Source organism: Hippocampus guttulatus, chromosome 19 (assembly GCF_054856545.1).
Source record: "Hippocampus guttulatus isolate MCC_2025c chromosome 19, RoL_Hgut_1.0, whole genome shotgun sequence".
Classification (NCBI taxonomy): domain Eukaryota; kingdom Metazoa; phylum Chordata; class Actinopteri; order Syngnathiformes; family Syngnathidae; genus Hippocampus; species Hippocampus guttulatus.
The window spans coordinates 2,967,610-2,992,702 of NC_141279.1; the positions used below are offsets into that span (position 1 = coordinate 2,967,610).

The 25,093-nt window shown below is 45.0% G+C and overlaps 1 protein-coding gene across 1 annotated transcript; it reads right to left on the reverse strand.

Annotated features, from left to right (window-relative positions):
- Window positions 1–4,869: 4,869 nt before the first annotated feature.
- spata20 (spermatogenesis associated 20) lies at window positions 4,870–24,920 on the reverse strand. The gene is made up of 16 exons (XM_086099426.1): window positions 24,639–24,920; window positions 23,821–23,949; window positions 23,675–23,739; window positions 23,082–23,236; window positions 22,858–23,001; window positions 22,583–22,784; window positions 22,363–22,493; window positions 22,160–22,264; window positions 21,499–21,573; window positions 20,417–20,629; window positions 20,047–20,239; window positions 18,764–18,932; window positions 14,608–14,816; window positions 12,779–12,978; window positions 11,687–11,767; window positions 4,870–5,822 (listed from the first exon to the last, which is right to left on the reverse strand). Exons 1-16 carry the CDS (start codon window positions 24,839–24,841, stop codon window positions 5,631–5,633), a joined length of 2,466 nt encoding a protein of 821 aa, XP_085955552.1. The 5' UTR covers window positions 24,842–24,920; the 3' UTR covers window positions 4,870–5,630.
- Between the last annotated feature and the right edge of the window lie 173 nt (window positions 24,921–25,093).

Here is a 25,093-nt window from a genome sequence, read left to right on the forward strand (position 1 = left end):
ACCTAACTCGGCTATCATGATGAACTAGTTTGCTCGTTCCTCCCCCCTGCCCCCCCCCCACACGCACACCCTCCATCGCTCTATTTACCTTACATGCCGCAACACAAACTGGGGCCTGGCAACACATGATAAATCTAGAAACAGAGGAGAAGAGAGAGGTGGAAGAGTTCAATGCTGATTCGTTGTCAGATTTTTGTTCCGACATCAAGAACTCGGTGGACGAATATGTATTTTATTTTATTTTTATCAGTGCAGTCCTTTTTGGCGACATTTTGTGATTCACTGGGCTTCTTCTATATGATGAGGAAGGTATGAGGTCAATAAAGCCTCCGATCGATTGCACTATTTATACACGGGGCTCGCAGTGTCATGAGGAAACTATGATCCATACACTCATTAGACACTTCATTATTTACACCTACGCTCGAAAATCGTGAAAATGATAAAAGCCGTAGGATCATAAAGTGTGTTTAAAAACATTTCGGAATGAATCTGTCAAACATAATATGCTATTCCATTGTTTTTTTGTTTTTTTTGCAAGGGTCATCTGAAAATTTGACCAATATTGAGAATTTCATATTATCAACTTTCATTATTTATGTAACGATATTTACTTTTAAAAAAATGTACTCGCTAAATAGCACGACCACTGATCGAAGTCTGCTGAGCGACTTTCTGGTGCGAGGTAGTAGTAGGATGAATGATCAAGTTGCTCGACGACAAACGGAAGCGTTAGCATTCCACACGGCGCAACAAAGCTAATATTCTCAGGCAGTGGAATTACGCATAAAGTCATAATACAAAAATCAATACGTTTTCAATGGCAACCCATCTCATATTTTCCCAAGCTTTGAATGACTGGCCTGTTCCCACCCCCGCCGTTGCTTCCATCTGCCCTTTGCTCCTTATTTTCATCTCATCTTCTTATCATACATATGAATACTCCGCTGCCTCCTGTCCACCCCCGCCCGATGTATCGCGAGGGCATGTGAACTGAGCTGCAACTAACCACATACCATGAACTTTTCTTTAACCCTTTCAGGGACCATCTTACATAACTAGGTAATATTGGGGAATTTTCCTTTTTTTTTTTTTTTTTTCCAGTGTAGTTTAAGCCTAGTTCAGATTTGCTTCATGTCAGCAGAAAAAAAGCAGAGTGAAAAAGAAAGCAGGGCGGCCCGGTAGGCCAGTGGTTAGCACGTCGGCTTCACAGTGCAGAGGTACCGGGTTCGATTCCAGCTCCGGCCTCCCTGTGTGGAGTTTGCATGTTCTCCCCGGGCCTGCGTGGGTTTTCTTCGGGTGCTCCGGTTTCCTCCCACATTCCAAAAACATGCATGTCAGGCTGATTGAACGCTCTACATTGTCCCTAGGTGTGAGTGTGGGCGTGGATGGTTGTTCGTCTCTGTGTGCCCTGCGATTGGCTGGCAACTGATTCAGGGTGTCCCCCGCCTACTGCCCGGAGACGGCTGGGATAGGCTCCAGCACCCCCCGCGACCCTAGTGAGGATCAAGCGGTTCGGAAAATGGATGGATAGATGGAAAAAGAAAGCTGCAGATTGAGACCAGGCATGGGTCAGATTTGAGTGTGGTATAAGAGGGTAATTTGTGCAGTGCACAGATGATCATGTTATCAGGTTTCCAGGGTGCTCGAAAGGGTTTTCAAATCAAGCGATCAGTAAAGTGAGGATAACGCGGCGCTCGGATAATGGACGGATGACAAATCAGTAACTTAATTAAACTGTGGCAACACCAATGTTTACTCGTAGGAAAACAAAGAAGCCAAAATGAAAACGCGTGCTTCACCAACCCATTTTTTTTTTTGGTTTGTTTTGTCCCCCCCCCCCCCCCTATCTAGACAGTGACGATAACTCCATCTCCGCCCGCCCTCACGCCGACTGGTCGCCGTCGGCATCTCGATGGATGCACTCCGTTGCTCATGACTGCTTTTGTGATGCTCTTGTAGCCGACACAGTTTGAGCCATGATCCAATTCTGTTGTCTTGCTACGTTTGTCATGTTTATCCGGACCAGGCAAAGATGTCAACACGAAGGGGGGAGGGGGGGGGGGGGAGAAACAGGGCGCTGAGGTAGCTCAGAAATGGTCTTAGACTTCAATTTCTATCATTCGTTGACATTTCTTTCTTCAAAGCGCCCCCCCCTCCTATTTAATGCATACAATTTGAATATTTTATTTCAGTCAATATAATTATGACTATTCAACTGGTTGAGGCCCAGTCCAGAGTAAAGCCCGTGCATCCCCCAAAGTCAACTGTGATGAGGCTCCAGTTGACTCATGAACCGAAACGAGGACAAGAATTGCAGAACATGGATGGATAGTTACTCCATTTAGCTAAAGTGAGAACATTTCGCTCCATTTTCAACACCCTCTCATAACATATGGTCTCTTATTCTGAAAAATCTCAAACAAAAGTGGCAAGTCGATGTCCGGCTAACACGACATTGTTTCTCTTATCTGGAATTGATCATTCTTCCGATTCATTTTCATTCACACTTCCATTTGATAGGAATTCACAAAGTTTCACACAAAGTGCTTTTCGAAACTTTTTGAAATCAATCTTTTTTTTTTTTTTTTTGGGAACGTGAATATAAAATGTTCCAAACATGTATGAAGCAACGGATTCTTTTTCAACGCACTGAACGCTTTTCCTTTCTTGTCAGTGTTGTAAGTTGCCGCCCCCCCCCCCCCCCCCCCATGGCCTCATTATCACACAAACAGGCAAGAGACCCAGCAGCCAAATCTGGTAACAGGCACACAGCATTAGATAAAGCTTTTTTTTTTTTTTAATCCAAATTGTCTCATACTATGATGCAGGCACAAGCAAATTTTCAATTACAAAACCGGATTAAAAAAAAAAAAATCATAATACAGAATGCCCTACCCGGTAAAACGGCAGGACTCACCTTAAGTTGGAGTGATGATTCATGTTGCAGAAATAGTTTTTGTGACATTATTGGTTTCGTGTAGCTGTCACTTGGGGGGTGTGGGGAGGGGGCAGATTTTCTCTCATGTAGCTGCCAAATCGTGGATAGAGGAACTTGCTGTCATGGCGGTGTTCTGTAAATTAACCTGTGTTATAGCAGCACGGCTAAATCTCAACAGATTCCTTGAAGAAATTATTTGCAGATCACAAACAAACAAACAAAAATAAATCTGAAAATGGAGGGTGAATTAGCACCATGACCGAAACACAAACGATGTGAGACAGAGGAGGAAAAACAAAACAAAACAAAAAACCTCGGCTAGGAGGGAAATGCACAATGGCGAAGGTGGCAACTTTCCTCAGGCGGCGAGTGTGATACGGCGTTTCCTACTTTGACAGGATGAAACATCTTGTTTGTCTCCTTCGCTTCCAGAGCCCGGAGCAGGAACCTGGGAGCCAAACTCCCTCGCCTCACCATCAGCAGCCCATCTGTCTGCTTTCATACACTCGCATAGAAACACAAACACACACACACACACACACACACACATACGGTGAACATTCCCACGTGGCCGTTCTCCCTCCAACACTAAGTCACACAGAGTTTACATTACCTTCATTCAGCCTGCTGGCATTCCACAGAATGAGAGGGGATTGCTCTATGTTAAGGAGTATAAATAGTCGAAAAGAGGGATACGGCAGACAACTGGGACACAGTCACATTTCCTCCAGCTGGACTTTTCCCATCTGAGATTGATTTACACAAAGTAAAAAAAAAAAAATAATAATAATCTGATCTCTGTCAGATAAATTCATTCATTCATCTTCCGAACCGCTTGGTCGCAGGGGGTGCTGGAGCCTATCCCAGCAATCTCCGGGCAGTAGGCGGGGGACACCCTGAATCGGTTGCCAGCCAATCACAGGGCACACAGAGACGAACAACCATCCACGCTCACACTCATACCTAGGGACAATTTAGAGCGTTCAAACAGCCTGCCAGGCATGTTTTTGGAATGTGGGAGGAAACCGGAGCACCCGGAGAAAACCCACGCAGGCCCGGGGAGAACATGCAAACTCCACACAGGGATGCCGGAGCTGGAATCGAACCTCCGGTACCTCTGCACTGTGAAGCCGACGCGCTAACCACTGGACTACCGGGCCGCCCTATCTGTCAGATAAATGTCATGTCAAAATGAAATACTCTAACGCAGGGGTGCCCAAACTTTTTGGACCGAAGATTGACTTTTCGAACAACCCACCTCCCGAAATCGACCAGTTTTAGTCAGATTTATATAAAAAAACTTTTGTTTTGTTTTTTCCTCGCCAAAAGCAGCCATTAACCCTTTGAAGACCAGCGGTTACAGTACTACAGTGGATATTTTATTCTGATATCAGGTTTCAGGGTGCACGGAAGGGTTGAATTAGCAGAATAAAAGAGTAGGAGGATAAAAGGTATTGGATTCGGAACCTCGAAAGTGGCGACATTTAACCCTGGAGAACCCACGGGGTCAAATTTGGCCCCTATAAATTCTGCTACTGAAATGCTACCCTTAAATCCCAAAGGGTCAAATTTGGCCCTAATCCTAAATTAGGATTAAAGCATTGAATATTTGAATCAACATATATCTTGGTGTTCAGTGTACATATAACAGTCATTTAACGTATAATTAATCATTTTCCAAAGAAGAAAAGGGTTCTTGGGTTCAGGTTTAAATATGATTGTAAAAATCCAAAGAGAATCGAATTGGGGCTTGAGTCAATCGTGAACAAAATGAAGATTCACTCATTGGAAGAATAATAAAGCCGGTCGCGCTTGGGCTGAAATAAAGTTGGGAGGTGTCACATTTGCTTTTTGAGACAGGTGCCACCATGATCCCCCCCACATTGCAACACAAAAAGTGAAAACAAACCAGTCACCGCAACTTCACCCAAAGCTGCACACCCTATTTATTGTTTCACCAAGTTAAAACGGGTCCAAAGACTCTCGCACATAAATATGTCGCCTATCGTCTCATAAATCTCGACTGTCAAGCTTGCTCTGCTGACATGTGTTCAGGATTGCAGTCAATTGAGTGAGGGAGGGAGCAGATGGTTAAGTGTGGGGGTCTGGCAAGAACGCAGCTCGCCAACTTTGATGTGTGATTACACATGAAGTCAAATGCACATAACAATGAATGCCCCCACCCAACACAAACACACATTTCCAATGAGGGGCAACTGCTGCCAGATTGGGGAGACATCCAACCTAAATAAAAGACATTCAGATGCAAAAGAGCAGGTTCAACCTGAGGTTAAGCTCTCGTAAAAAGGGTGCGACTTCCTTCTTAGCAGTCACAAAAGGCGAGAAGCGCTACGTATTTACAATAAGATGCCGCTGCGGCTGAGTGTTTCTTTACAGGGACTTTTTGTGTTGCTTATAAGCTCGACGTGGCTGTTGAGGTTCAGACCGTGGCAGATATTTAAGGTATGAAGAAAGTGCAATAATTAGAGCTATATAAATAAAAGTCGAATGTTGTGGCCGGGGGGGAGTGGGGGGGCGGGGTGAATGGATCAGAACCGCTTACTGGATACATTGAATTTAGTCACAGAAAGCTAAAAAAAAAAAGATAAGCTGGCCAGATTTTCTAATAAGTCTTTAAAGCTCATTCAGTCAAGTTAAAAAACAAAAAACAAAACGTTCAACTGCTCATTTAGCGTTGCATCTCCACATTGCCGTCCAGTAGCAGCCGGCGTAGTTCCTGGGGCTCGGTGACAGGCAGTGAGCAGGTGAAGTCCTGGCACACGTAGGCGGTGGCGACTCCGCCCTGCCGAGACATGGAGGATAGCGCAGGCAGACGCTGCCGGAGGAAATCGTCCGAACTGCCGTCTAAAAGCATCAGGACCTGCCAAATGGGCAATGCAGAGGAGGAAACATCAGACAAAAGGGTTCTTCAAATATGCTACAATATGATTGAGAGTGAATGACATATGCACCTGAGACTAGATAAACAGACGCAAATGTTTTTCAATGAACCAGGATGTCAATTTCCGAATAAATATAAATATGCTAATTTGAATTTGACTTTCAGTGTAGGGTTCTCTTATTAACTCATTCAGTGCAAGCCAATTCTAGACCAAGTCTGAAAAGACGTTTAAAAACGTCTTTGGGAGTGAATGACTTAAAAATCTGAAACTAGTGAGAGAAAACACTTCCTAAGGACTCCAAAAAAAAAAAAGAAAAGCAAGTCAGAGGGCGGCCATTTTGCCACCAGCTGTGGACAGGAAATGACATCACAGTTGCTCAGGAAACGACTGATCACGGCTCAGCTGTTTTCTGCGTTAGGTCATGTGACATTCGCAAGCTTCGCCACTGTCATGAATCACAACAGAGACTTTTTTGATGTTTTCCTGATAGCATCCACTCAGGCGCACTGGCCAGAATCAACAAACTCTTCCTGAGGTTTGAGTGGTCACTCAGCGGTGGCCCGAAATGGTTCCAAAGGCCAGCACGTGGGCCTTAAAGCAATTGCACCTCAAAGGCCAAGAATCGGTCAGTGTTTGAAGACTGTCACGACAGCGGGGAAGTATTTCTCATAACAGGGCTAGCATAAGTCACCATTCGCTCATTAAATATTTATGCTGCACCATTTCATTCTGTTTACAGACGGTGGCAAACATAAGCAACTGGAGGCACAGGAACTTATAGATTCACACCGGGTGCTATTGACGGCGGCTGGAAACATTTCGCAGACGTTTCGACACACACTGGGGAAGACTGTGTGGTGGGGGGGGGGGGGGTGATGGAATATGTTCAAGACGGTGTGACTGTTGCTAAGGAGACAAGATGAGGGTTTCCACGACAAGTGGAACCTTTGCCTTTTTGTCCTGACTCTTTTTTTGTTGTTGTTAGCTTGTCAGCATCATGTTGTCTCCATGGGGGGCGTGGGGGGGGGGGGGGGGGGACCAGAGCACAGAAAGCTACACATCCTGCAACTTAAAGGTCATGCTACTGTACTGTCTGAGTCACAACTCGATTGAAACACCCATGGGGGACAACAAGATTGAAAGTCAAAGGGCGGGAGGACGGATGAGACGGATGATGATTTGAATTTTACAATAGTTAATCTCTCAATCACCGGTCATGTTGGAATCATTTCATCCGATCTTAATTAGCTGCGCAAGCTAATGCTAACGCAAGTAATATTTAGTAGTCAACTCGTCGTGAAAATTAAAGTGGAAATATCAAACAGTTATTGTAAATGATCTGTTGTGAACTCCTGTTTGACATCTGTTATATTGAGCACAACAACGCTGCCAAGAGATGCTTCAGTAACTGTTGTCTTGTAAATGTCGCGCAAAACTGACATCACAGACGCCTGGGTCCGATGCGAACAGCAAAAAACACAGGTGTGAATAGGCTCTCACACATTTTAAAAAGGAGTTTAAAAAAAAAAGTCTGTGTTTACCCCACCTTAGGTTGGAATAAACATAATTTTGGGTGTCCTTCTTCATGAGAACTCACGAGATCACGTTGGTTACTGCATGCCGAGCGGCTTGCATGTGAAATCAGAGCAGACATTTGTCGACACGTGAGAGCAGACTAACTTAAACCTACATCAACACAACTCCCACCCGTTAAATGTTCTCGCAAGTGACATCTTCTTCCCACTCTCCCCTGCGCCTTCTGCCAAACCAGCCCCGGCTAATACGCAACACACAGAACAGAGAGTGCACCTGTGTTGAAAGCGCACCCAACTTCAAGGCGACCGTTTCACCTGCTTTTAACTCATTCAGTACCAGCCAATTCTGGACCAAGTCTGAAAAGACGTTTAAAAACGTCTTTGGGAGTGAATGAGTGAACTTCAAATCAAGCGACGGCACAACTGAGAGGCTTGCCCACGCGCCGACGCCGAGGTGAAAGCCGCGCGATAAACAACATGCATGAAGCTCAATGACGGTGGCTCAGAGCGGGGTGGGTGGGGGTGGGGTGGGGGGGGGCATGTGTAGCAGACCATGAGGAGACTGACTTCCTCAACCCATCCCTCATTGTCTCTTGCTTTGCCCGTTTCGCTCTAGATATGAAGAAGCAGCCCAAGTCATCATAACAACCGGGCATCTGGACTCCAGCCCTCAGGACAGAAACACACACACACGTTCACACTTGGACAGCTTGGAAAAGCTGGTGATGGTGGGAGTCGGAGCTACGGGACCGCATACGCTGCATACATCATCAGTCATCCCTTGACATCCACTTTACTAGCAGCTTCATTCACATACTGTAAAAGTGTGGGTGTAAAAACGTGGGTGTAAATGCATGTACGGTGGGCCGTCTTATCTGTCCAGCGTGGGGTCTTGTTTACGACGGGGATGAACACAGAGCGGGGCGTCGACCGCGGCAGATGCGCAGACATGATAACAACCACGGCGATGATTAAATCTCAAAACGATAGCTGCTCAAGCGGCGATGACCACACCCTCCCTCCGGAGCTTTGCGGAGACACAGAGATGAGGAATTACGACATACGGGGACGTCGAAAGAAAATGTAACAATTCAGATTCGTGATTCTGGGAAGGTGAGCGGAAAGGTCGGTCTTCTATCGGTAAAAACCATCTGGGGCCCTCTCTGCCAATCATCATATGTCCAGCTGTTGGATTGATTGGCTTTAGCAGGTTATCGCCACAAAGCGCGCCAATCTATTCGGAGCGCAGAGAATGTTTTGGGACAGATAAACACAAACAGCCGCTTGGAATTGAAGAAAGGCGATGGTGACGGAAGGGAGGCAGGAGTAGCAACAAGACAGAAAGTGGTTGCGAGGGCGCCTAAGAAGTCATAAAGGGGCCCAGAGAGACCGCATTGCTGTAATCCTCTACAGATCGCTCTTTTTTTTTTTTTTTTTTTTTTTTTTTTAAAAGGAGAACTGGTTTGCCTCTGGCTATCTTCTTGAACTCTACCGATCATTCCATGTTCTTTCCTTTTACAGCCTCCTTTATAACCAAGCCTTCCGAACCCTCTCTCGGTCTCTACGGACTTGTTAGGGATATCCCGACGTTTCCCTCCAGCGTTTAAAAGGTGCCTTCTGTCAGGACCAGCTTTCCTCTTAAAGGCCATTGCTATTGCATCCCCTTTTTTTTTTTCTTTCCGAGCTATCCATCCCGCAATCTTCTTCCTCTTATTGTCTTTTTTTTTTTTTTCAACAGTCAAAATGTCGATATAGGCCTCAAATAAAGCCAACAACACGTGAGAGAGATTCAAATCTTTACACGCGGTCATGTCAAAGAAACCGAATATTATCATATATGTGTGTGTGTGTGCGTACAAGTGCTCAGGGCTTGGTACAGCTCATTCAGCACACAAGCGAGCAGTAATTGGATTTAAATTAGGCATGTTCCTCGGCTCAAAGCTTCCTAATGTAACGTGAAACAGAATGCCCTCACTCTCTCGAGTCTCTCATCCGCTTATCCCCTCTCACGGAGTTTCCCACCCTTTGTGATGTCCCTCCCATTTGACCTTTATCAGTTATTATATTTCTCGATCTATTTTCTTTTCAAATTGTTTCCCCCATTTTCCACCAGTCGAATGGTTTCAGTAGAATACAAATTCAAAAAATATATATACATTTAAAAAACGGCTCTTTCGGGTGTATCACTTCTCCATTTGTATATGAGAAAGAGCCTCGATGACCTCATCGGCAACAACGTGCTCGTGGGAGTGAACGCTTGACAAGTTGTTGGCAAAAGATGGAATTTGCATGGGCGCGTGGGCACACCCGCGGCTACACGGGGATATCCCTCTTAAGTGCGCTACATTTGAAAGTGTGTTGTGCTAATCCACCGGGAAGGATGCAATCTCATCATCTGTTCCTGCGCGCGTTTGTGTATGTGCGCAGCAACTAATGGGCAGCTCACCCAACATCTGGACATACATGTATACAGTATATAGTAGCCTACGCTGCTGATACACAATATTTGTTTTCCCCCTGCAAAGTAGATTGTATAATAATACAGTCTGCTCGGCGAGTATGAGGAAATGTTTGACCGTGAATGTTGCTTGTCCATTACAGGGGACGATGTGGAAAATGTCCTTTTCAGTGTGCTTGTACGCCAGGAGTGCCTGCCCAGCCATCAAGTATGCAAAACAAAAACAGTGAATCCTTTTCGACCTGACCATTTCTGAAAATGTGTCTCTGGAGAAAATCCGTTTGCAGTCGCGCCAAAAGCGAAGCACAGTTGCTCTCGAGTGATGTTGGATTCGCCGATTAGGATTAGCTTCTGATACTTGACCGATGATCACGTCATTTCTTGACGCGGTAGTGCATTGGGCGCTTCCCGAATTCCGGAATAATAGTCATAGTGATTTGACGCAACCAACAAAAAGTCAAAAGTCGCACAGGATCAAATGGAGTGACCCCCACACTTTCTTAAAATAAATAAATAAATAAAAATACTCTCCAGTTGTGCTCTAGCAGCCAATCCCGTCTGATAAAGTTGAGAGTATTAAGTCTCAGCATGTGACTGGTTCTGGCCCGGGAAGTGATAGTCCGTCGGGTGCATGGCTCTGAATCACAGATGCAGGCTGATAATGGCTCCATCGAGTTCGCTCTCGGGTCTTTTCTCTCCCCACAGGGATCTGGAGTGACCTGATGCCACCGCGACCTCACGTCTGATAACGCACAACGCCGTTCTGTTACATTCCGAGCCCTGTTGAGTGCTGAGTGAGGATAAAACAGACGCTTTCATTTGCCGATCTCATTACGGCCACGGTTAAGTACGACACGGGCCAATGTGAATTTTTCTTTTGCTTTGGTGAGATTTGCTGGAGCTGCATGTTCTCTCTCTTTTTTGTTTTTTTAATATATTTTGGGGGAAACTTACTTTTCTGCTTGTGTGTGGCTTTGCTAATCACGCTGAAAAATGTGTTGATTTTAAAAATAACCAAACAATCATTAGCTGAGAGAAGAAAGGGGAAACGAGGAGATAGTCCAAATGTTAAAAAAAAAAAAGCCATAAAAAAACTCTCTAAATCAAGCTGCATAATGTGTTTTATGTTGGTTTTTTTTAACTATGCCCAAGGTGTACTTTATACAAAGACATTATATTGTGATCTTGGTGGGCTGATTTTTACTGGAACATTTCTTGATCATTGCACAAATTCCACCCGCCACTTCCACCTCCACCATAATTGCCAACTTCACAAGCAATCAAGTACCGCTTACGAAAAAATAAGGCCGAGAACGGCTCGCTCGCCGACAGATTTTCGGAAATACACAAAGGATTTACTTGATTGTTTAATTTCACACTTGATTGCTTGGCACTCCAGAAACTCAACTATTTGTGAGCAATCCATAAAAAAAACAAAAACAAAAACAGTCAGTGCCGCAAAATGTCTTCTTTAAATTGAACTCATTCACTCCCAAAGACGTTTTTAAACGTCTTTTCAGACTTGGTCCAGAATTGGTTGGTACTGAATGAGTTAAAAACACCCGGAATAATGTTACCAGGCAGACCCGCATCAGTTGTACGATCTGACCAGAAGATCACGAGTTTTGAGGTGGGGGACGACTAAAGTTAACCTCAAAGGATCCGCACGTACGTCAGACAAATCAACAGGCTGCTCTGTCCTGGTCCCGCCTGCGTTTTCATTTGCATGTCTCAAAGGTTCCCACTAAATCTTTTGACGCCTCAGTGAATATTTTCCCAGCCCCATTGGGGGAATGACGGACAAGATGAGACATCGTGTGCAGATGTAATTAGAGCCTACTATACTTACCCTGTGCGGGAGGAAGAGGGAGTGGACTGCCTCGAGAAGACCTTTTGTATCTGGGGACTCTCTTTGGCCGCAGATCACAATCTAGGGGGGGGGGACAAAAAGGGGTGATATCGGGCAAATATAAAAAGTGAGTCAATGGGATGGAGAGAGGCAGACAACAAAATGCGAGAACATGATTAGAGTGGAACAAGAGGGGAAAGGTGGTATGAAAGCGGGGGCCGGAGGGGGGGGGGGGGGGGGGTGATGGAAGTCAGTGTCGTATTTGTAGCGGTAACGAGGAAAGGCAGGTGTTGTCACTGAGACTGCCGCGCCCTTTGAGCTTGTTACTCTTGCCCCGCGGCCTTAACTCATCCTCGGCAGGTCACGGATATAGGAGTTAACTAGACTTTCAATTGCCCCACACCCCATAGTCTCTCAAGTTTGTTCAAAGTTTGTCAAGGAAACTCTGCTTTAATTGGTTCTCCTAACAGAAGATGCAAGGAAACAAATGGCTCCAGAATATTTTTTATGTCCTGTGTTTTAAATGACCGTATTTTCCGGATTATAAGGCGCACCTAAAAGCATTACATTTTCTCAAAAATTCGCCCTTATAGTCCAATGCGCCTAATATAAAGAGATATATATTCCCCATTGAGTTGTTTCCCTGTTAGTGTTCCGATGCCATCTCATGGTGATTATTAACAGGAACCAATTGTAACGCAAAAGGGTTCTGCCCGACACGAATTGACATGTGCATTCGCGTGCACACACTCAAACAGACAACTACTTGGAGAGCTCTACGCAGCCATAATGAAAGCAAGATAACACCAAAAGCATCGTTATCTTCTCACTAAACGAAGGAAGGAGACAAGCAGGACTAAAGGGCAGCTGTGGCCTTTTTTCGTTTGAACAATTCAAATACATCAACACCCAAATACGGTGTATCGTTGTATGTGTTGCTGCTCTGTAAGTGTTAAAGTAGTCTTTTTTTTTTTTTTGGAAAGGTTTATACAGAAATGCAGCCTGTCTTTGGCACACAAGAGAATGCTGGGGGAAGGAAAATGAACGCACAATAATTGTTCAATTTTGCCCGTGTGTTTTTGTGAGACGAACCTGCTTAAGCATGTGGTGCTGTGCCATAAGGGCCCGCACCATCTCGGGTAAAGCGATGGGTATATTGGTGAGACGGTCCGAGAACGCTGCCAGTAGCTGTTGGCACCGCTGGAGCCATTCCTGCCTTCCGGTGTACTGGGATAGACGCAACAGACTGGACGCCGACACGGAGTTAGCACTGGGCTCGGCTCCATCCTGATCTGGATGACAAAAAAAAATAAAAAAAGTTGTTCAGCGCATTAGATGGAGTAGATTATTGTTTCTTTATAAAACAATATAGAAGCCAGGCTAAAACATGAACAGTGGCCACTCAAAGCTCACTGAAACTGGCCTGACTGGACCAGTGCAAATGTCATAAATAAATACAGGACAAGGAAATTAGCACATTCTTGATCTTTCAATATTTTGAAGTGAAAATTCTTAAAGGCTTAAATAATGCAGTACAAAGACATTTAATGTGAATTGCACTGAAACTCGGATATCACGAATACCCGTGGGCCAGAACCAGTTCTGACAGGGCTCCCACAACTTCACGTCAGACCATATCTTGCCCTGTTAAGTGATTGGGTCTTATCTTTTATCAGTGTACAACGAGAGCCCGTGGGGGCATCTTCTCATGACCTACGACCCCACAAAACGCCTGCATAGCAACAAGAACCACGTGTAGCAGTCAACATAGCCCATGCCTTGGAGAGGAGATGACTCAATGAAACAAATTCATTTTCAGCAGAGTAAGGTTGGCTGTCAATCCAAAAAAAAAAAAAAAAAACCTCACCCATCAAAGCAGATTTTAAAACGGAGTGCCTCGAGTCGACATCTCAATGTAGATTAAACGCACAATTGGGAAGGGACCCCAACGCTGCTACGGCGTCGCAAATGAACTCGAGCCCATTCTCGTACCGTCTCCAATACATCACAGTCAATCCTTTCGTATGGAAGGTCTCTCAAACGTCGGCTTCAATCAATAATACAGACATGCCGGTGCGACAGGCATATGAACCCTGACGCACATTAAAGCGCTCCCACAAGCAATCTCATCACTGATCTGTCAACAGCTCACATTTTTTTTTTTTGACCATTAGCTTTTCCCCATCTTTTCGTGCATGATGATACCCCATTTATCACATTTTGACGCCGTTTTAGACAACCCGCATACGCTGGTTGTTTCATGTATTCAGTGACTGTAAACACATATGTGTCATTTGACCAAATTTGGCACTGCAGCATAAATTCAGCCGTAAAAATGTCCGCAACCACAATTCCATCCGCTTTCTCCTCCGGCGTTTATTCGATGCAGGTGTGAACGAGAGCGTGAACTGCCGCGCGTTCCGACGCGTCAGCCCTGTGTGACTGATTAATGGGTCGCACCTAATGCCAGCCCTCGCCATTTATTCATGAAAGATGAAATATTTTGCTTGCCAATTAATTTTGGAAAAATGTGTGCGCATGGGTTTTCATCAAGTCTGGACTCCAGCCTTGTAGGCATTTGATCAATCCTTGGCTCGATTTCTCACATCATAGCCACAAAAAGCATTGATACTCCCCCCCGCGACTCTCAGGAAACCATTTGCTATGGTCGTCATCATGGGTCAAATATTTGGGGGTTTTGTTTTTAGTAGCTCAAAGTCCAAGGAGTATTTTACCCACCCCCCCCCCCCCCCCAAAAAATCGCTTTGTGATCAGCTATCTGGCAATACGTAAAGCATGTGAACTGAGCAATTGGATCTGAGGAAAGCCTTTTAGGGAACCATGCATCAAACCCGAGTGTCTCGGTATTATTTCATGACAACTTGTGATATGCCAATGATACGACTGTAGGTCTCCCTCACCTTCTTTGAGTTGTAGCAGAACAGTGCTGTCACTTGGGTCAGAGCAAAAGTAGCCTCCACCCGCCGAGTCCCAGAACAGCGCGTCCTGTCTGAGCTGCAGCTCTTCAGCCCACTGCAGCCACTCGGTTTGCATGGTGGCCTCATAGAGATCCAGCAAGCCGCAAATGATGAATGCGTAATCGTCCAGGAAGCCAGAAATAGGTGGTGATCTATTTTTTTTTTTTTTAAAAACAGTACAAGATTGATTGTCAGAAATGTGTGAAAAGTTGCCTGCCGTCCTGGTACAATTTGTGAGCCAAATTTGTACACTCACAAACATTCACATACATAAACATTCTACCTTTAACAAATCCCTGAGCAGGGGTTACAATTTATCAATGCCATTATTATTGTGGATATAGTTTCCTTTTGTGTAGAACTGCAAGTCTGCTTCACAGCGGTGAGGTTCAGGGTTCAGTTTGGTTTTTTTTAGGACATTTTGCTTGATTCCGTAATCACTTAAAAACGCAGGCAGGAACGCGTAGAATCGGGTGCCAATCCCAAATTCGAATAATTCAGCTATTCAAATTCCTCGCAAATCTCTGACGAGAGTCTTTTTCGATCGATACAATTCACTTTCAAACATAACTTCATTTTCTCTCCCCATACTCACAAAGTGCAACTCTCAAAGGAGCTGAGAGAAGGTCCGGTGTACTCCCCACACTAATTGCATTCCCCCTCAGGTTCCCACAGTGGCACCATGCGTGGGTGAGTGCAAGTGGATGGAGGGTGACAAGGGGTCAGATAGCGTTGTGTTCGCAAAAGCCGGTGGACAGAGCGATGGAGACCGCAAGGAGAGTGGTCAAGTGGCTGAAAACAGGCTTTTTGAGGACATGGGGAAACTTTTGAGTGGTCTTGTTGAGGTGAGGAAGCGCATTGTTTGTCTCTCTGACAGACGGCCCAAGCCACCCCGATAGGTCCAAAGGGCAAAGCGAGGAGTTGGGACTTGAAAAAGAGTAAGACTCGAGGTTTTGAAAGACACATTTGGACGTGGTGACAAAGTTTACGGGCCAAAAAGAAAAAAAAATAGTAAGTGCCTACAGAGGACAATTTTGAAGTAGTCTTTGGGGGTATGGGAAGGTCACAAAGCATACAATTCCACCTGCTTTTAGCAATGCTAACCATGTTCATTAAAAAAGGGTCACAAGCTATGGATAACAGAAGACTATTTGCGGTTCAAATATCAGCCTGTGCGTCAAGGAAGCTACGTGGTGAGAGTTCAGCAAGTGTGACGGATGTTTCAGAGGACCGGAGACATAATGAAGCCGCTACACCAAAGGAAAAAATATATATTATCCTGAAAATGTCCCTGCATTATCACAGCTATATAAAAGTATGCCCCCCCCCCCGCCACCAGCAAGCACATCACAGTGGCAGTTTGTCTCAGATAATAGTGTCTCCATCGCACAAGGACATGTCAGTTGCTTGAGGTGACCAGTTAAAAGGACGACGGCCCTCAAGAGAAAAACTCTTTAAGAGATTAAAGCGTGTTGGAAACATTCAAGGACCTTTTTAATTCACCCCGCCCGATCCACTTAAAATGTTGGAAGCACAATTTGGAAAACAAATGGAGAGGAACCGTACAAAGGCAGGAGTCAGAACACTGTAATCTGATGACTATTGCATTCCTGGAATCATATTTAAACAAGACACTGAACGTAATCGGACGATAACATTTACCAGCTGCAGGCCGGAAGTAACCACAAAGCGCCCGTAGAGGGCCGACCGCTAGCATAGCGCGCAATCGAACTGTCGCCTGAGCTTTGCAGACAACAGTGGATTTTGTCGCTACTATGCTATTCGTCTGTCCTCAGCTTGTCTCTTATTTTCTTCAATTATTAGCCGATTTTAAGTGGTGAAAAAAGCTTCAGAATAAATCTATTAACGCTTGAAGATAAATCTTGAAGATGTGTGGAAAAAGTCTACCTCTTCCCTCACTCTATTCTTTGGGCGGGTCCCTCACAATTGAAAGTCTGTATACGTTTGAATAAACCTGTTTTGTTAAAATAAATAATAATTAAAATTAAAAAAAACAATGACGCTCATTATTATTAGCAAATGGAAATAATTTTGGTTGTCCCAATTGACTGCAAATAAAGTTTAGTTCAATTTCATGTCAGATAAGGATTTTTTTTTCCCGAAATGCGTTGTTTTAATTCGTAAAATTGTGGTTTCAACTGTATGTGCTTGTAAACGACTAAATATATCTAAGTGAATTTTAGTTTTAACTTATATTCAAGGTCATTCCGAAAACATTTCAGTGTCATTTCCTCATTTCATGACATTTTCATTTGAGCCTGATTGTCGAACTCACGATGACAATACCCAAAACAATTCCACGATGGAAAAATTGTTATCGATCGACAACAATGCTTGGCCCTAAAAAAATATCCAACATCTCGAGCCAGGAAAGGAGCGCAGGAAAGAAGCGCACCTCACAGCATCTTTCGCATTGGGCTAATCAACACGTCCCCAACTATTAACCCAGTTAGCCGAGGTAGCAACCATTGCTCCTGCTAAATTCGCCCACACCGTCATATGCGCCTCGTATGACATACAAAAGCTGCGTCGAGCAGGAGAAAATCGCCAGGATAAGCAATCTCCATGCTGACACACAAGCGGAAGATGACAATTACGAACGAGACGGGAGCTGCGGATCAAGGCCGCGGTGTTCAAGCAACTCGCGTGTAGCTCTACATGCGTGTTTAAAAATGAATGCCTTTTCTCTTGGGTGTTGTGGGACGCCTGGCATATTTGTATTTTTTTTCTGCTGATGCGGCTGTTTTATACACTCGCTCATTCACATTAACTAGGGCGCAGCGCTGGCCAACAGAACCGGGACACCTGCAGCGAGCATAATAGTGAAAATATGTTCGCGCAACCGCACCTTTGGACAAGTGAACAAAGCGTTTGTTGCTTGCTTTAAAGACGAACGTAATCACCCGGTTTCTCAGTCAAAAAAAAAAAAAAAAAAAAAAAGTCTGCGAGCTGGAAAAGGTCTTGGGCCACAAGGTCGTATTCACGCAACAGGCTTACATAATCAGTTTAAAATATGGCCGCCAACCTTGTTTCAATCGTACGGCACAATGAGACTGCGGGGTTGTAATGCCATTACGGACTGCTTCATGCAAATGCAGAGTTGACTATAATGAGGTTAGCGTGTCGTGTTTTTTGGGCTTCCCACAACTGATCTGATTTCCCCCCAATAGGATTATCTCTTGTTCCCATATAGGCATCATTTATTTTATTCCGGGGATGAATTTGTAACATTTCAAAAGTGAGCGACGCCACGCAAAAGTCTTCCCCACACAACCGGATTGATTGGTCAGGATAATCTGTCTTTAGTTGAAGATTCAACTTTTTTTTTTTTTTTTTAAAGGTTCTACTTCAACATTTGAGTGATGTATATTTTCAGGGCGCACCTAAAAAGAATGAACGTGTACCAGATTCAAGTCTGTCACTGTGCATTTTGCATGCGAGAGATTTTGCTTTGCACCCTAATTAAAACCGTACCCTCAAGGAGGAAACCATCAAACCTGGCAACGCAGCCCACCATGGTTACATTTACTGTTCAACTCCCGTCACACGCGACCTTAGCGCACCTTTCCTGTAGCTAGGTTAAATTCGCTGAGATGAAGGCACACAATGGATCGATTTCTGATTAAAAAACAGTGTGTAAAAAAAACAAACAAACCAGAAAACCCAACAGATCAGATGGACAGACGGACAACACGAGTGAGGAATGACGAGGCCGAAAACAAAAGTCACCATGAAGAAGCACAAGGGGGACAAGTCACAAGCGTTCCTAGGGCGGAAAAAAAAAAAAAGTATGAGGCATAAACCACCGGAAGTGGACAGTGTGCACTTGTTTCCATTCTACAATTGTTTTGTTTTGTTTTTTGCTTGCATGCGCCGTAACGTGCGTGCAAACGGAGCTGCCACATTATCGTCAATAATAGAATCAAATGCAAAGTGATAATATGACGTCACGACATACTGTTACTTTTGGAGTCCCACATGTCCTCCTCAGAGACATGTCACTCTTCTACCATCTTCTGGTGTGCTTTGGTGATGTAACCAACCGACTGACACCTTTGATACACACACACACACTTACATCTGCTGCACCTCCATCTGGTCTCCACGGTAACAGGATCGCAGAATGGTCTGCCTCTCCGCATCCCACAGGTGTTCCTTCAGGAAGTGGCCGGCATGCCCCGCCCTCTCCAGCAGCGCCTCGTCCCCGAGCGCGGCGCCGACGCGGGCGTAGGCTGACAGCATCAGACCTGTCGATATGCAATGATGATGAAGAAGATGAAGATGATGACGACGATGAAGACAAAAACGGCGCTTTGCCAGAATAGGACGGCTGAAAATAGCGGGGTCTTCTTTAGAACCGCGCAACACTAGCAGAGGTATTTTCCCCGCCCTTTGAAGTCTTATCGTTGCGCTCTCTCTCACTTACGCACTCATTTGCTTCATGTTTTTCTCTCCATTCCCCTTTCATGTCGTGTATCAAAGCCCGGGGACGACACCGTCTGGTCTTCAAAGTGCTGCAGTCGAGGACAGGTGACTAATGGGGGGGGGGGGGGGCTTCATTAGTGAGGAATGGGGGGAGTATTCTGTCTAATTGGAAAGTTCCCGGGAACGCAGGGCCTCATTAGCTCGCTAATACAATCTGTCCTGTGACACTGAGTGGGAGTCAAATGAGGATTTCCCCCCCCCCACCCCCCTCCCAATATAAAGGAGTCTTTTCTGCAACTTCGTCCCGCCACTAAGCATTATTAGTATTTTTCATTTTGTAACAGGAACGCGAAACTCATCTGTTGTGTTTTTAATGATGTAAGCGGTCGCTGGACCATAAATGTGTGAAGCCCTTCAAGATTCCACACAGACACAAGTGAGTTTGACGAGTGCAATAAGAGGATCGATGTTAAGTTCTATTTTATGGGGAAGCTATAGTACGTGTCTTCAGTCATTTCAATCCCAGCTGTCTTCGGGCGGGAGGCGGGGCACACCCTGAACTGGTTGCCAGCCAATCGCATGGCACACATGCAGTACACGAACAACCATCCGCGCTCACAATCACACGTAGGGGCAAATTTAGAGTGTTCCATTAACCCGCCATGCATGTTTTTTGAAAGTGGGAGGTAAACCGGAGTACCCGGAGAAAACCCACCAAGGGCACGGGGAGAACATGCAAACTCCACACAGGGAGGCCGGAGACGGAATCGAACCCTCCACCTCTGCACTGTGAGGCCGACGTGCTAACTAGTCGACCACTGGGCCACCTAAGCTTGACTGCCCCCCCCCCTCAAAAAAAGCCAGCAACTGCGGTGCAAATGTGTGTGTGTGTGTGTGTGTGTGTCCGCGTGTGCGCGCGCACTCTTGTCTCTTTACCATTCCAGGAGGCCAGCATCTTGGTGTCCAGATGCGGGCGTGGCCGAACCTTCCTCGCCTCTGCCATTTTGGCTCGCGCCGAAGCCAAAAGCTCATTGAGCGTCTCCACACTCACGCCGAAGCGCGCAGCTGTCAACTCGGCGGAATACCGCACGATCAGCACATTCTGGCCCTGCAGCTCCCCGTGAGGGTCCTGGCAAAAAACAAAACAACAACAACAACAAAAAAACAGATAGGAAGTCATACATACTGCAAATGTCTTTATTCCACTTGGCATAGTTTTTTTACTTCACCTGTCATGCAAAGGTTGCATAAGGGAGGGTTGAATACCAAAAAAAAAAGTAACTGTATGAAGAGCATCATCGCCCACCTGTTCGGGGGCAACATTGCCTTGCTCTTTCACTCCATAATGGTGCATGAAAACATCGGCGAGGGTAGCGGATCCACTGGCGCCCACTGCCACGTCAGCCAGCAGCTGGCGAATCTCCGAGGCTGTCCAGACGCAAAAAGCCCCCTCGCGCTTTTCGGATCCACCTGATGTTGGGAAAGAGTCTGCATCCTCCGCACTGTAAAAACCCCCAGACTGTCGAAAGAAGTACAGCGAGGGAGGTGGAGATTTAAGCGCGAGCTCGTTTGAAGTCAATATACCGCAGCCCTGACAGGCTTCGCAAGTCGTTTTCGTTTACAGTCACGTCGGGAGGAAATGATTGGAATTTATCAGCACTCAAAAGGGATGGACAAATAATTTAAAGGTGGCAAAAATAATTGAGAGTGACCTATATGAGACATACCAAATCAAGGTAAGCTTGACGTCACCAGAATACTCTGCGCCGATGAGTGACACAAAGTGCATCGGACTGCAAGGACTGCTATCACACCCAAAAAAAAATAATAATAAATAAAGTTTAGAATCCACTCTATTTTATTATTTCAAACCTACTCATGGTTGACACTTCAAAAATTTTGCCTCAACCTCAACAACAGTCCCATTCACGTTCACTCTTTCCAAGTCGTACAAGTGCGCCATCGATGCATAAGAATACCAATACCCGCTTAAAAGCCGTCGTGTCACCGGACATAAATGCGAGCAAAAAGCAATTTGAGCGTTGCGCATTTCATCCCGACTGCATGATGACATCATTAATAGGAGAGAATCTAATCATTATAAGCAGGTGCGGGCTTCCTTTCGTGGCCTATTTGTTGTTAACTTATTCATCAAGAGGACGTCACCGTACGACTGAACTTGGATACGATTCAGAGGTGTATGTAACTGAGTAACTCCAAATCGTTGACGTGAATCATGGAAAGCGAAGCTGCGTAGCAATCAGGGGTCATTCAGATCGAAAGATAAAAGTAAAATTTGATGCAAAGAAGTTTGTTACATAACACGCATCCTTCACAAGCCCCCGTTAGAGTAAAGGAACGTACGAGAAAGAATTATCCGGGATTCACCTTGTCACTCAAGTCTCTGGAGACGTAAAGCAGGATGTCCTTTGCCACTTCCGCAAAAATCTGCTCACCTGATACCTGAAGAAAAAAGAAATAAATTAGGCAAACAGATGCTTCGAGTCATGATTCAACGTTAAGGTAACCTTCAAACTGCTGTCGGGTGATTTATGCGCCGTATGAATGCTGAGATGGTAACTCTCGCCTCATTATGTCCAAATGTGTGTGAGACCGTTCATAGTTGAGTAAGCCAGCACACATGTGCCCTCATTAACTCATTCACTCCCAAAGACGTTTTTAAACGTCTTTTCAGACTTGGTCCAGAATTGGCTGGCACTGAATGAGTTAAATTTGCTTTTTTTTGGGGGGTACATCAATGATATTCCAATAAGTGTTCTTTTAGAAAAAAACAATTCTGTTTGTCTATGTAGCATTTATCCTTTGCCACTTATCCGAGACGAGTCGCAGGGGTACCAGCCTAGGCACACTTCCCTCTTATTGACGGTGTCAAAGGAAAACTTTCACTGACAAACACTGTCATTATTCTAGATAATGACAATTCTTTTTTTCTTTTTTTTTTTGAATGATAAAAAAAAAAAAAACTGGGTAAGCATTATTTGCACTTTGAGTTGCGTAATGAAGACGGCATTCACACACAAGCGTTTACCTGGAAGGCAGTTATGTAGGCAATGGCAAGCTGGGCCTGGTCGTACAGCATCTTTTCAAAATGTGGAACGTGCCAAGAAGAATCTGTGGAGTAACGATGAAAGCCCTGCGAGGGACAGAAGCACAGAGCAATTTGGGAGCGTGAGGAATTCTGCTTTGTGTTCACGCCGGAGCCGAAATGGTTTAGCAAGCGTGAATAAAAACCTGGGCGACATGGTCGTGGATGCCACCCAGCGCCATCATGCGCAGTGTATGCAGAGCCATCTGCAGAGCCTCGACGCCCTCCGAGGTGGAGCGATTCACAGACCAGAAAGACATGAGGAACATCAGATTGACTGGAAGACGAAGAGACGAAAGGAAGTTTGAGAAGCAACGAGGCCAAACACACAGCGGCGACCGCTGGGCCTTCGGTGGTCCTGCCTACCCGGTGTGGGGAACTTGGGAGCATCCCTGAAACCGCCGTATTCTTCTTCGTAAGAGTGGGCCAGCTGCTGGAAACAGCGTTGAGCCACATCAGGAGCAAAAGGAGGACTTTCGCCCGGGGTCGCAACCACGGCCGTGCCTTTTTTCAGCGCCTCGAGGATCCTGTCCCCACTGGACTCCAAGTTGGAGCGGTTGTGCTGCCACTGAGGGGGATGACGACAAATGGCATCATTGCCGTGTGCGCCGAAAGAACAGAAAGAGCATGAGGAACTATACCTGTTGCATGATTCGGGTCAGGACAGTCTTAAAGCCGGGTCGTCTCCCGTGGTCTCTGGGTGGAAAGTAGGTGCCGCCGATAAAAGGGCGGAGATCAGGAGTTAACCACACACTCATTGGCCATCCTCCACCTCCACTTGTTGCCTGGAGACAGTGGAGCCAATTAAACCAACGAAAAGTCATTTGCTGTATTTATAAAAAGATGAAACTGTGTGCCAAAGTACCTGAACGAAGGTCATGTACACTTTATCCACATCTGGTCTCTCCTCTCGGTCGACTTTAATGCAGACAAAGTTGTCGCTGAGCAATTTGCCAATTTCTTCGTCCTCAAAAGACTCCCTCTCCATGACGTGGCACCAGTGGCATGTTGAGTAGCCCACTGATGGCCAGAAGGTTCCAAATGTGAAGATTTTTTTTAAACAGGTGGGGAGAGAAAAGTGATTGTATGCAACATATAAACTAGAGAAGTTGACTCTCAGAATAAGTACAGCTAACACAGTCACCGATAGGGACCGGGCCAGCACGCAAAGACCAAATATCTGGCTGTAATTAAAAGCCATTGAAATGTCTCGGTGGAAAGGAAATTCCAACCCAAAACTATAATAAATATTGATAAAAATTATATTTATAATTTGTTTTGGGTTTTTTTTTCAGGAAAACCGGGGGGTAATCCCAACCCTTCTTCTTAAATAAATATCATACCAATTGATTTAACTACAGAATTTAATAATATATTTTTGAAGTATTATAATGAATCCCCCCTAAAAAAAATAACATTTGTATTAGTTTTTAAAAGTAAAAAATAAATAAACAATACCTGATAAGAAGATGGGTTTGTCGTCATTTCGTGCCTTGTCGAAGGCATCCTGTCCCCACGGATACCTGAGACGATTTTAGAATTAGAGTCCATCTCAGAAAAAGCTCAGAAATGCAGACCTATCTGTGGTTAAACGGCAGTCTGACCAGTCAACGGGGTTGTGCGCATGTTGCAGCAGGTAGGGTGACCTCTCCATGGCGAGCCTATTGGTGTGTCTGGGAGGCGTTGCGGGTGGCCCTTCTCCTCCTGATGCCATGTTAGTGAAAGGAGATAATCTAGGCACAAATAAATTATATATAAAATATTTCAACTGAAACATTTACAAATATTAGCTGGGTAATATAGTGCCTTAATGCTCCAAAATATGGTAGCTATAGAACCACCTTTGAGTTGAATAGGAAGGCTATATTCAGTATGTACGCCTTTCGGCTTCCGTAGCTACGTACATGGAAGTGCGGATTACCATTGAGCGATTTGCCATTTATGGTTCCTGCTTTACGGGGAACAATTAAAACACCCAAAATGTCACTCAAAAGAGACAAAGGAACATTAGATTGTTTCCCGAAATTCGGCCACGTTTAAATTAGTTTATCCCACGCCGATGACTGTTGTTATTGTTTTAGCTAACTAAATTGAATCTTGCAAGAGCTGTCCCATCATCATGACTCGACATGTCTTGCAAAGGCAATAACACAAGCAACTCGGTCGAGATTAGTTTTTCCTCAAATTGCAATTATGCCGAATAAAACTATAAGGCACTAAGATAACGGCTGTAAGTGTTCATCGAAGTCTTTATGTCCATATGTCGTCAGGAATATCTGGAGAGTTATAAGGTCTATGATTTAGTTTAATAGTCTCGCAACAGAAACACCCCAACAAATACTAAATATGCAAAGAAATCTGTAAAATATACTATGGGCATATTCTACCGAAAGCATTAGCGAACTCGCCGCGTCTCTTTTACCTGAGGAAGTGAAATGTTGTTGACCTGACGTTTGGTGGTGGTTGTTGGTGGCGGCGGCGGTGGGTACAATGTCGGAAGAACTTTACGGTATTCCCCGAGTTTGTGTACGATGGGGTTGTGTGCCCGAAGGCTGCAATGACAAGACGCTCGGGTTGCACGCGGCTATATTTGGACGCCAGGCGAAGCCATGCCAGTCTGAGCATCCTAAACCTAAAAAGTGGGACAAGCTAGCGTTGAGTGTTGACACTCTGTACCTTGCCACAAACTTGCTACACAGGCAGGCACGAGGAGGCGTTGTTGTAATGCCGTAAACGGACACGCGTTGTCGCCAAATACCGGTGGAGCACAGACGGTACGAAATACGCGAGAATAACGATTAAAATGTAACTTGAGTTAATATCTTGGAACGACCAACATTTAGTTCGCTCTTTTAAAATTAAGACTATTGCACATAG

What these genes read in the sequence shown, in the direction of transcription:
- spata20 (XM_086099426.1), bottom strand. Translation starts at nt 24,841, where the DNA reads ATGCTCAGACTGGCATGGCTTCGCCTGGCGTCCAAATATAGCCGCGTG. An exon ending in GATGCTGGCCTCCTGGAATG is followed by an intron (nt 18,933 to 20,046) that starts GTAAAGAGACAA and finishes GCATATCGACAG; the next exon opens with GTCTGATGCTGTCAGCCTAC. An exon ending in CAGATGGAGGTGCAGCAGAT is followed by an intron (nt 14,817 to 18,763) that starts GTAAGTGTGTGT and finishes AAAAAAAAATAG; the next exon opens with ATCACCACCTATTTCTGGCT.